This window comes from Meleagris gallopavo, chromosome 5 (genome assembly GCF_905368555.1).
Source record: "Meleagris gallopavo chromosome 5, MGAL_WU_HG_1.1, whole genome shotgun sequence".
Classification (NCBI taxonomy): domain Eukaryota; kingdom Metazoa; phylum Chordata; class Aves; order Galliformes; family Phasianidae; genus Meleagris; species Meleagris gallopavo.
The window spans coordinates 37,393,885-37,407,149 of record NC_139408.1 but is presented as its reverse complement, the minus strand read 5'-3'; the positions used below and the strand labels follow the sequence as shown (position 1 = coordinate 37,407,149).

Below are 13,265 nucleotides of genomic sequence, written 5' to 3'. Positions count from 1 at the left end.
AGGGTCTCCCTTTCCTCATGTCATTTCCAAGCTTCCCTCCTTGGTCATTCAGCTCTGAGTAATTCCATTCTCTCTTCACAGCTTCCCCAAGTTGTAGCACTGTGAATTGCATTCTTCCTTTGTCTCAGCCAGCATTGAAACAGAGGAGACCTGTTATGACCTACATTATTTCTGGCAGAAAACATCCTTCTGATCTAACAAGCTTTATCTGGCGACTCCAACACAGTACTTTAAAATAAATCTGACAAACTAAAAGCTATTGTCCTGCAGCTCTCCCTCTCACACACATAGGATGCTCCAAAAGTAACACTTCCTATTTATTTCCATGGAAATTGCAACAGATACAAAGAGCACAATAACACTGTTTGATAAAGCAATTTCTCAGCTACAAAACACTAACATTCAACATAGTCAGCACCGTTAGCTGTGCATTTCTGCCAGCAATGAACAAGACCCTGCACACAATGAAAATCTGCTTGGCCATCTAGAATATGGTTTCTCTCTCACACTGCTGCCACCACTGCTGAAACGCAGTACCCATTAAGCTCATGTTCACTGTTTGGTCTCCATAAACATTCAGTAAGTGTCAATAAATGTCAGTGGGTGCAACTTTTTCCAAATACAGGAATTTGATGACACATCTTTGTTCCATCCGCACTTCCATGTCAGACACCATATTGTCAGGCATAGACACAGTACTATAAGGGTAAAGTAGAGGGAGACAATCACATCCCTCTCCCTGCTGATCACCCCTCTTTTGATGCAGCTCAGAATATGACTGGCATTCTGGGCTGCAAGTGCACTGCTGGCTTATGTCTAGCTTTCTGTCCACCAGGAGCCCCAAGTCCTTTTTGGCAGGCCTGCTCTGGAGTTCTTTTCCTAGTCTGTACTCATACCTGGGATTGCCTCAACACAACTGCAACACCTTGCACTTGATCTTGCAAAACCTCATGACACCTCTCAAGACTGGCCTCCACCTGGACATAGATCCACTGACAACAGTCCTCTGGCTATAGCAACTGAACCAATTCTTTATCCACCTAGTAGTGCAGCCTTCAAACCCATCACTCTCCAATTTAGAGATAAGGACGTAGTGTAGGATCACGTTGGCAGGAAGATTCAACCTCTACTGCCATACCACCAACATCCACATCTGACCTCGTGGGCCAATATTCATAAAATAAGAAACATTGCTTTTGGAGCAGCCCTCGTAATTTTACCTCAAACCCACTGATACATTCAATAATTAATTCCTAGAGGAGAATACAATCAGAAAGTTTTCATGCTGTGCCATGTAGATTGGTCTGCTCTCTGTGCTAACCCCTCAAAAGCTCATAGCCATAAACACTAGCTCTGCTAGGACACAGATAAATATAGTATGTTATTACAAGATTGCCTTTCTATCTTACATCCAGATTTCAGTGTGTAACAAAATACAAATAGCTATCATTTTGACACTTTGATCTTTGAAATAAAACCACTACGTTTCATTATAGCTAAACTAAACTTCCATGCATGAAGGATCAATATTACAGAAGACAGGGCTTAGACATTAAAGAAAAGGTAAGTTCAGGTGCAATCAGCTGTATAGGGACACAGAGCAGACTCAGATTGAGAATGGAGATGAGTAAGAACACAGCCATTCTCAGTAGCAGCACATCACAGCAATAAACTCAATGTGCTACGTGAGAATCAGAGCAGAGTCCTCTATTTCTTTCCCTCCCCCATAAAACACACATTTCTGCAGGAGATATATAGGAACTAGTTATGAAAGTCAAGCAATTAAAAAGCATTTCAGGGGTATTCACAGGACTGAACCAGCCACAAGTGCCTGACAGTTCTACGTGTGTGCCAGTCCCTGGAGAGCCATCACACTTCAATTACTATCACTAACATTAGTCATTATCAGGCTGGCTGCAGTCCCTCGGGAAGGCAGCTTGTGATGACAATATCCAGCCCCTCCTTGTAAAACAATTCATTAGGCAAAGCGGAACAGCTGGGGCAGCCACGTGCAGGCCCGCAGGCCGACCGCCCGCCGGGGCCTGCAGCCCCCCTTCTCCTTCAGCTGTAATGGCCCCTGGGGATGCTCTGGGTTTAATCAGCGTTCCTTATACGCAGGGGAAGCATTTGATTGCAAACTTAAACTAATGGCACTTGGAAGGTTATGACAATCATCAGATAAGAGGCTTTAGAGCATTTTTATCTTGTTCTAATGCTCACGAGCTAATGAGGCAATAAGAGACAGATACTATCAGACTTGGTCTAGCAACACCACACACAGGATGCTGCATTCGCTGGTAATGCAAGAGGCGAGGTGGCAAGTTCATTATTGACCCCGTGGAAGATTTCATGCTCAGAAGTGTAGAAATCACACAGTGTAACAACAAAATACTACGAGGCCGTTCACATAGCCTTGTATATGTTGTCACCTGATCCAAACCAGAGGAAACTAAAAAGGAAATACAGCAACACCCCACCAGTGTCTGCTCAGTCTGATGGACAAGTACACAGTATTTCCTTTCTCAAAACACAGACCAGTCCTTACATACCGAGTCTTAACTCCACTGCCTTCAAGCTAGAAGGCCAGATGTGCCACTAAACAGGTAAGTAACCCCTGGTGTTAGCATGGATAAAAACTAGCAATTTTTAACCTTCATATACTTTGCAAATAGAAGTATTTTCACATATAGAAGGCAAAAGGATTTTAAGTAACAGATACAGATCAGTTACAAAGGTTTGGAATCCCCTGCCAAAGCATCTCCCATGATTTGTATGGTATTTTTGTGTTTCTTAAACCATAATGGAAAAATGCACATAACGTTATGCTTAATCAAACTTTCCCCTATCTTCAATTCCTCTACTGACAATAGTCCACAAGTTATCCTGTCAGAATAAGAGTAGCAAAAAATAGACTTCTGACAGTATAATGTAAGAACATTTTGTTTGTAGTCATGTTTCTTTCTGCATCAAGCATGTGGCAGGTAGAAATGCTTTAATGTGACAGTCCATTCCCTTACTTTTGTGGCTAAAAAGCTCTTCAGTCAAGCCCCATTCGACCCCCTGCTTGTCTACGCAAGTGATGGTGCTTTCACTGTTCATTTAAACTGAGACACACAAGATCCTCTGTGTATGCTGAGAATCTTTCTCTTCCTGTGCTTAAAGAACGATACTGAATGCACTGTATTTCCATACACAGAAAAATGGGTTCCCTAGCCTCAGTTGCACAGATGTAATCAGCTCTGTGGATAGAAGTTTTTAGAAGACTATTCCTCATCCTGTAGAAGTGTGAAAGCCATCACTTCCATATAAAAATCTCTAAGTCTTGTTCCAAACCAGGCTGCTCAGATGGAGGCACACAACAGTTTCATCTGAGATCTCCTGCTCAAAGTTGATGAGCTGAACCAAGTGCTTCATGCTATTACGTTCAAGCGAGACTATAGAATGCAGATACTGAATTACTTACTTCTAGAACAGATCTTACATAGCAGAATCATCAGGTACCTGGATGATCTGGACTACAAGGGCTCAGTAGTTCGCCTACTTAAAAGAGAGTCAATTACGGAATCAGACTGCATCACTCAAAGTTTTATTCAGTCTGGCCTGGAAAACCTCCAAGAATGGAGACTGCACAATCACCCTGGTAGCTGAACAACATGTTCAGCTGCTTGACTGACCAGTGCTAGTACTCCAGATGTCCTCACAAAGCATAGATTACTGCTTTGATAAGCATACTAAAAATCCTTCAGAAAACTAACATTGACTGATTTGATGAATGATTCCAGAGTTTTCAAAGCAGTGTTCAGCTGGTCTCCAGATTAATCAGATATTTTCCTCCCCTCTAACACTGAAAAGACTCCCCTCTCCTAACTATTAGAATTATTTAGAACAACATTCACTTATCAACAAACTCAACAACTCTTTTCTAGAACGGATCAAACTCATTGCAGAATTTCTTCATACTATTAAACAAACTAGAGGAGAGCTTTAGGAGAAGATGTTCAGTTATTTAGGAAGGAATGCCAAGGTACAACTCAAAGTATTATTTATTTATTTTTAAGGCAAGCAGTACAAAGTACCTTTCACATCTACAAACTAGAACTGGAAATGTAAATAAGAAGAGGAAAAGGATGAGGAAAAAAAAAAAGGCAAACATCTCAATAAGATCTGATAAAAAGTGTCTCACTACTCAGTTTTTACTGAGTCAATTGCTGTTACATTGGTCACCACTCACTAAGATCAACAGTAGTTTTAATATTATGGATATGTGCCAAGTACTTGGCCACTTAGCATGTGATCCTTACACAAAACTTTGGAAACCCAGTTACTAGACCCAGACAGACGTCTAACACTTGAAAATCACTTTCTAGTATTTCTAGCATTAGTCTTCAGAATTAACAAACAAGCAATGATAGATGTAAGAGCGTTAGGAATGCTAAGATGTCATCTATGTACATTTTAAAAATATCTACACAATCATAGGGTTTATGTTGTGTATTATTATGTCCCTTCTACAAAAGATGCCCAAACAACTTAGAAAAATTTCAATAAGCTGTATTCAGGGCTTTTGATGAAAGTCTGACTTTCACAGTTACTATAAATATTTGAAAATACCCTAGAAAGAAAACATTTACTAAACTGTTTTTCACAGTAAAAATTATGGACAAATAATCCGACCTGAAATATATAATTAACAAAAGATTCAGTATGTACTGATAAGAGTATCAACAACAGGCATCAAACAATAACTGCAGAGAAAAATTGCAGAAGTTTGAACCTCCGACACATTTAGGAGAGTTCCAGGATTTTCTCCTCTGCAAACTCCAATAGTATATACTTCCTTCTGCAGCAAGCAGAGACATCAATGCCTGAAGATTAGAATGCTATATTAGTACTCTCCACTGAAATCTACAACAGCACTTTCCCCTCAGAGTAAGGGGCAGAGAGGCTGAGATGCAAACATTTCTGAAGCCTTGAGAAACATTGTTTCTACTTTGCAAGCAGACAGACCTTGTGCTTCAATCCCTAAGGCTCCATACAGCATTTTTCCTTTTTTTTTTTTTTTTTTAAACAACGTAACAGATAACTGGATACAGCATTGTTTTATGCTAAAAATGCATAATTTATGCACATGGTTAATATATTTTATATCATCATTAGAGTGTGCCTCCCTAATTTTGTATTTAGGAACACTTTTGACCAACCATTTTTTCTGCACATAGAGCAACCACACACCCACTTATTTAAAGTAAACAACAGCAGCCGAGGTCCAGACCCAATTTCCATCCTCACCATTGCAACCTAATCTCCTAGCAAGTTAATGCAAATCAAAGCCAACGTTTCTCTGACACTGGTAGCAAAGCGCGCTCCTCTCCCAAGAGAGACCTGTAAAACAGGACAGTCACTGACAGCAGTACAATTACTGACACAGATACAGACTTTATGGACATGTTTATCTCTGCTGTAAATCCACACTCTCTCTCCACTCCGATTCATGAGTCATAAAGAAATTGCAGATAATGAAAAAGTTGGAGAAATTTACAACGTGTCGGAAACCTCAGACAGCCAGAAGAAATTAAAGAGCTGACTGAGGATAAATCACACAGGTACAATTAAAACTTCCTATTCCTTCCTCACTTCCAAACTGGGGTACAAGCCAATGGAGATGATGGAAAGTTGAGGTCACGACTCCTCCGACTGTAATCATTTCTTAACTACCTACATGTCAAAATTAGCCAATTCACAGATCATGTTTGAATGCCAATTTCAGGCTGGCATTCTGATGTCTCACTCTTCCACCCAGAAAGAATCCTGTCAGTAAATAAACAACCCAGTGAACAGTGTGAGAGAATGTGATTTCCTCATCCCTCTGCAGATGCAAAGTACACCTCTTACCATATCACCCTGCCTCAAAATGAAGCAGATCTACAGCATGGGAGGAGAGAATAAAGAGAACCAGGAGAAAGGCCAAGGTTTCATGTGGAAATCATGGGAGCTTGGACATCACAATGACAGGGGTTGTATAAATACCCTAACAGATCACAAGCATTCTTTTCACTTTTCTGAAACAACCAAATAATGGTTGAGAGTTAGTATGAATGTAAATCAGAAATAGTCTGTACTAACTTTGTATTTTTCCAGGAAGCCCATAACAGGTAAGGAAAACAAAAGCAAGCATTAGCATTTCAATTGATAGTGTAGTTCCTGAAAAAACCTCTCCGATCATTTCCTAACCCACAAATGAACTATCCATAATGTGAGACATTTTCTGGGAGAAGTCTACTAATTCAACGAAGTAAATCCTTATACTAACCGCATATTAAAGAAATCCAGTGTCCAAAGAGCATAATTTTGTTGTCCAGCTATAAAACTCTGCCTTCAAGCTTTGAAGCACGGTGCATACTATTTCAAAGTCTTTGCAAACGCAGTACTAAATAACAAAATAAGAGAGAAATATGCTTCCAGGCAAAGCTGAAATGTAATGAAAATTCATTCAGCAAGGCAGGAAAATGTAAAGGAACAGAAAGAAAAACAGTTGCTACAAAGAAAATTCTGAACAGGGCAGATATATGACATGGAGGCATACTGAAGCACATGCATCTCAAACTGTTTCCTTCCTAGGCAGGATAGCCCATCTGACTGTAGTGTATTTAATATAGCATATTTTCAAGTTTAAGACCATAATGAGCATTAGACTTGGCATAAAATATTCAAAGTCCAACATATTTAAAACAATATAAATGATTCCAGAACACATTTTCTTCCTTCATGTTTTAGGTAAATATAGACACACTAGTGCTAGAAGCTCCACATGTCTGGAGGTGCCGGCTTTTAACAAAGAAGCAGCAAGCACCCTCCTTACTCTTGTCAGTAGTCAAGATGCTAAGAACACTGCTGTATCTTTCTAATCACAAGCACCAAGGTCTCCAAGTCTTGTTGTAGAATCTAGACTTGGATCCACAGCATGCAAACCTCCTTCACTTTGCTTCTTCTTTCTGTAACGGTTTTTTTCTCAACCTCCACGAGTTCTTTAAGTGGTCTTACTTCTCCCAGGAAATAGTCATATTCTGCAAAGAGTCTGCTTTCTAAATAAGTTCCCAAAAACTCATTTTGGTTAACAAGAAACTGTGTGAAACCAGTTCCCTTTGCAAAGGTATAGTCAGACTTCTGAGCTCAGAAAGCCTCTGTGTTAATTAAATCAGGACTAAATAAAGAGCAGTTATGGTCATTACTTTTTTTTTTTTTTTTTTTTTTTAATCTGATCAATTACATCATTAACATTATAAGCCCACTTGGGTATGCAGGCCTCTAGTTCTGTTGGAGCCCGCAGGCAATGTATGTTGATACTACACAAAGGCACTCCTAAGAAAGATGACTCATTACAGAAAACGAAAGACAAGATTCAGTAAGACAATGAATGATCCTCATTTCTTTCCCCAATTCCATTCTAATTCAACAGCTTACACAAAGTTCAACTTCACTGCAAATAAAGTGTCATGTTTTGTTTTTTAAAGCTTAAAATATAACACAAGCTCAATCTACGAAAGATGGAGTCCCTGATTTAAACCTATGTTCCTACCTGTGATCAGTAGTAAGAAAAAAAAAAAAAAAAGCTTTGAAATTGTCCATGTCAAGAGAAGGCTGCAAGGATCACAAACAGAACCAAGTAAATGTTTTGAAAACACACCACAGTTAAACTCCACCCAAGGAAAGAAGAAAGGACAGAGCTGTTCTTTTTCTTCAACCTACAACAAAGTTGAACTTCCAGGGAGGAAATCACACACAGCATTTACCTGAGAAAAATGAAAAACTGAAGACAACCAGAAAAGAATGGCAATCTGTAACTAGCTGGGCATTCAGAATGAACCCCTTTATTCCCCATAAACTTCAGAGGCTTCTGAGGCTGCAGAGGACTATAATTCACAGCCAAGGACAGCTTAACTCCTCATCCCCATCTCTATCTGACTCTTTTTGCCTCAGAAAAGTCCTCTCCCTTACAAGAACACTTTAGTGATTTCTGGCAACGGTTGCTAAATTACTTACAGTGTCACAGTCCTGACTATTTAAAAAAAAAAAAAAAAAAAAAAAAACACAAAAACAACACCAATCCAGTACCTTCCTTCCACTCCCCCATTTCATCACCAACAGGCCAAAGGCAAATACCTATAGAGGAGCAGAAGACAAGGACACAGCCCAGTTTGCCTAGTAATCTTTCAGCTTTCTGCATCTCCAAGACTTCCAAGCTACCAGTGATCTCTTTGTTAGAAGGATTTGTCATCCAGTAATTTGTCTCATCAATTCAATGAGGTAACTTTGTGCTCACAACCTCTAGTGAGGATGAGCTGTGCCTTTAAGACACACTGCAAGGCTCACATCGCTATTGTCCTGACACACCACTGCTTCTCTCTGGCCCCCATACTTAGAGAAACAGTAAAGAGCTGCTCCCCATACATGCATCCTCTGCATTCATCAGTTCTACAGACATTTTTCCACATATGGCACAGTTGTCTATCCAGGCAAAAAAAAAAAAAAACCTCCTACTTATTTATTCATTTTTCACATTAATGAAAACTATCACTAAATCTGACTACATCCTAGCTGACTTCTCCTTTACCATTGGCGCTTCAAGACTGACACCCTCGCTGTTCACCTGACATCCCCACCTCACCCAAGGCTAATTCTTGGCCCCTTAGCATCAAGCACCTCCTCCGCTATAGGATAGCTATTTAATTTGCTTGATCATGTTGAACATATATGGAAAAGAAATTGGTGCTGCAGAAAAGGAAATGGGAGAAAACTTTCTGGATTCCAGTGAAAGCCAGGGCACACAAAACTAAGAGGGATACTTGGGATACTTGGTTGAGCATGTCCAGTAACAGTCGCACTGCTCTTGAAGTATGAGGATTTGAGATGGGACAATGCAGTCATTGTACATTCCTAATTTTACAGGAAGAAAAGCAGAAAACAGCTTCACCTCCAAATAGAAATATAATCTAACCCAAAAGAGAAGACTAGCACTGCTGACAGGGAAATTATAAACAGTATTCATGTTTGTAAGGTCTGTTATTCCAAGTATTCTGGTATTGAAGATAGATAATATAAACAAGTACCATTACCTTCCCAGATATATCAGACTTAAAAAGAATCCGGCTTTGAAGGAAGTCTTGCTCTGGTGATATCATCAAATCTACCCTACGACAGCATAGCAGGCTGATAGTTATTCCAGCATCAGCAATACTTTACAAACAGGCAGTATGTATGTACACTTGGGTCACACAAGATGCTCTCAAACAACGAAGACAGCTAGTACAGTGCTAGCATTTTAAAAGAACTGTTAGAATAACCCAAATGTTTAGGAGTATATCACCCTTCTATTGAACCCAGGCAAATTAGAAAGACAGCTCATATGAATTTAAGAAGGCATATAATTCAGTAATGATTAATTTAATCAAACTGAAATTTGAGCAACAGACTTGACAAAATGTAATTTTAAATGCAGGAATCTTGCCTTGATAAGCTTTTTAAAGAGGTAGTCAGTCCCACACTTCCTTTAACCCAATGAATCATAATACAAAATTAATGTAAGAGTGCTGTGAACTGGTTCAATAACAGATCTCACAACATAATTACAAAGTCACTAAACAGGCATTTTTGTCATGGAGTGCTGCAGGAATCATCACGGTCCAGAACAGCATTTTTATCAGTAACTCAGACAAAAACAGAAGCCGTTGAAAATACAAAGGAATTGGAATGTAGAAGGCAGCACTGGAAAGCAAAGTAAATAAAATACTGACACAATGAAGCAGAATTGTTTCTCACACAATAGGAAACAAGAAAACATTGTCAAAAAGACAGTGTAAACACAAAAAGTGTCAAAGTAACTTTTAAGAAGAAGAACTTCAAATCATGACAGCACAACGTTTTTAAAGTATCAGAAGCTTCACGCTGCCATCTAGAGGAGGGCAGTCAGCAGGGTTTCTTAACTCTGTTTTTGGTAAGCAGTTTTGATCACCAACTATGTAAAATGTGAAATACTAAGTTTCAATCCAAAAAGGCATAATCAAATTATATACCACTCAAACAAAACCGCAAGCTCTTTAACTTTAATGAGCAGATCTTTTGGATTTTTCTTCCTGTTCTCTTACTAACCTAGGTCTGCAAGAGAAAAAGATAGTATTGGAAGAAATAGTCCTGAGAGCCCATGTTCAAACTCAGCATTTCATTATATGTGAAAGATTTTCCAACATAAATGTACATGTCATGACATACAAAGCATTCAATGTGTTACAGGTTAAAGGAAGACAGACTTCAGTGAGAAGAAATTGCAAATATGCAAATATTAGAAACTTAAGATTTCAATTGCCACACACTAGTGGATATCACTCTCAAACCTCAGACCTTTTATTCTCTCACTTGGTCTTCTTTTCGTATTTCTTTCCAGTAAAAACAAACAGAAATAAATACAACAAAAATTGTTAAGCTTTTTTGTTCTCTTGAGTTCTGCTTAAACTCCATGTAGCACACCAAAGCTGTTTGACATGTAAACCAACAGCTTAATTGAGAAAGCCAATCATCAGCCAATCTTATTATTTGATTAAGATTTCCATTGTTAAAGTATAACTTCTACTCCACTAAAAGCCTTATTCAATCTTTGTAGATATTAGCACTGAAAGTAAATTTCTACCTATGGAGACAATGTGTTCAAACAGGCTTAATGATCTATTGATAAGAAAGCACTAAGGTATTCCAGGCTTACAGTCACGAGACTTCAAAGTTTGACTGCTTTTTTGTTACCCACTGAAATGAAGCTGAAAAATCTTTAAGTCTAAAAATTTTCAAAGCTACATGTAAAGCCCAAGAGTTAGCTGTAACTGAAGTCTATGACAAAGCAAAATAAAGCAGAAAAAATTAAACGCATCAATACGCGCAGGTACTTTTTAAAGGAAGCACAATCCCTTTGGAACCTTCAAAGCTGGATCACCACATTAACAGCAAAATCCTAAATGCAACGATGACAAAAAACACATTTTTTTTTCCCCCTCCTTAAAAAAGGCACCGACACAAACTGGTTGTTGGTAAGTGGGATAAAGGTCAGCTTCAGAATGCAGTGACATTACCTCCCGCTATAGCTGACTATGGAGAAAAATAACTGAGAGGCCAAAAGCTGCAAGAGCACTAATGGCTAACAGAATCCTGCACACCAGTTAAATTTTCACTCTGTAGGCAGTACAAAAAGCTTCACAGCGTTAGCACCTAAGCGGGAAATGAAGCAAAACCAGTGATTTACCTAAGCCAACGTTAAGTCAGAAATTTATGGGCCACTAGAAAAACCAGACCTCATTCACTCAAAACAGAAAACAAAATCTAAAATAAGAACTTCTTTTAAACGTGCACTATTAGGCTTCACTGCACCCATGACAGGCTTGCTTAGAGAAGCACTCTTTTTTCTTCAGAAAATTCTCTACTGCACTGTCATCATTGCGCACCACTTCCCACATCTGTAAACATACTTTTCTGACTGTAAGTGCAACACAAACGCACACTTCAGTGGCAAGATTTATAATGCAGTGGTCACATCTGTGCACAGAACTCACATTCATCCAGTCCCAGCTGATAAGCCAAGTTCTGCAGGCCACGAACCTTCTCCATCAGGTTAGCTATAGTGAGGCTTCCCAGCTCTAAGAAGGAAAAGTGTGATTTTTTAACACCGTCAGTAGCCCTCTAGTGGCAGTTTATATGTTTTACCACTTCAGAGAGCATTCGAGTCATACTTTCAACAGTATCAGTTTACAGTGGACAGCATATATTCTTTTAACTCTCACAGCTCATAACAACCAGCAAGGCGTTCTAAGCATTCCAAAGCAGGAATGGCAAGAGAAAACAAACAAACAAACAAACCAAGGAAAAAATAAACAGCAGGGATTTACTGGTTCAAAAAGCAGTAACAAAGAGAACAACCTCATTTGTAATCAAGATATATTCTTGCAGATGATAGGACTAACTAAAATATAGGTCATGAACAAGACAAAGACTCCTAAGCAGAATCATTCAGTTGGAGATTCTGATTCTGCAGATGTAAGGACAAGAGGCCTGAGGCTATGGGAGTTACTAAAAGGAGCCTCTTGCCTTCAGAACTGAAGGAAATCAATAGCATGATAAAAAAGTAAAAATAGCATAAATGGTGGGGCAATCAGGACAAAATCCTGGGAGCACTGAACAGAATAAGAAGAGCATCCTCTATCCCTTCGCTTCCAGAAGGCTTCAGAAGGCCTCTGAGCTCAGCTTTTTAGTAGGCACTGAATTTCCACCCGCAGACAACCTCGCTACCCGTGGTGCTCATACTCACCCTTTAACATATCGATATCATCATTTTCCAGTTCAGCCATCCATTTGGGAGGTGAGCTTGTAATAGGCTGGTTTAGGGGGAAGAAAAAGAAAAAGAAAAAAAAAAAGGCAAAGCATGCTCAGAGAAGTACATTTTTAGCAGCATACAAAGCCTGATCTAACATTTACAACCAGTTACACTGACAGGATAACTGGCTCCAGGTACCCTACAGGGATACTCTAACGCCTATTTCCATTTTCTAGCTCTCCCTGAGCAAGTCGGGAGTTAAAATAAGACACCGGCTGAAGCCAGCAGCAAGAGCAGCATTCCCCAAGGTTCAGAGCAGTGCCTTCCTCCCGAGCTGCGACAAGCCGCAGTCACAGTAAGAGCCACGCAGCACGAGGTAGGGGCAGCTTACGCTTTTGAAGGAGGCGGCGAACTCGGCGACGCCGGGCACTGGAAAAGAGAAGCGAACAGCGCCGGGTGAGCGCGGGGCCGGGCCGGCAGCCCCGCCATCACCCCACTCGCATGGGCCCGGCGCACTTACACTGCTCAGGCCACAGGTCCGGAGAAGCCCGGTCAAGCTTCTCGAAACTCAGCAGCGAGGCTTCCAGATCGGCACCTACAATACAGGAAGCGGAGCAGAGGTGAAGCGGCGTCCGGCCACACCTCATCGCAGGGTGACGGTAACCCCATCCGCGCGCCTTACCGTCCCCGGGAGCCGCCATCTTGCGCGCGTCACGTGACCTAAACCCGCCACCCGCGGGAATCCACCCATGTGACCGCAGAGCCTAGCCAGAGCGCCTTAGCCCTCGTGGCCAATCGCTGCCCTGGAGAGGGGGGCGGTGGCGAAAGGGAGGCGGGGAGAGGCTTTCCCTGGCGGCGATGGGCTGGCGGCCGGCAAGCCCCTCCGGAGGGGGCGAGTAGCGGGCGAGGAGGGCAC

General features: G+C 40.6%; 1 protein-coding gene across 1 annotated transcript in view; it reads right to left on the bottom strand.

Annotated features, from left to right (window-relative positions):
* Positions 1-13,170, bottom strand: part of LIN52 (lin-52 DREAM MuvB core complex component) — a 50,099-nt gene extending 36,929 nt beyond the window's left edge. Inside the window, exons 1-5 of the mRNA XM_085225299.1 lie at positions 13,032-13,170; positions 12,870-12,944; positions 12,741-12,778; positions 12,344-12,410; positions 11,592-11,675 (exon numbers count right to left, since the gene is read on the bottom strand). Of these exons, the coding sequence (XP_085081425.1) occupies positions 11,592-11,675; positions 12,344-12,410; positions 12,741-12,778; positions 12,870-12,944; positions 13,032-13,050 (283 nt within the window). The 5' untranslated portion in view covers positions 13,051-13,170. The remainder of the gene's footprint in view (positions 1-11,591; positions 11,676-12,343; positions 12,411-12,740; positions 12,779-12,869; positions 12,945-13,031) is intronic.
* Positions 13,171-13,265: the final 95 nt, after the last annotated feature.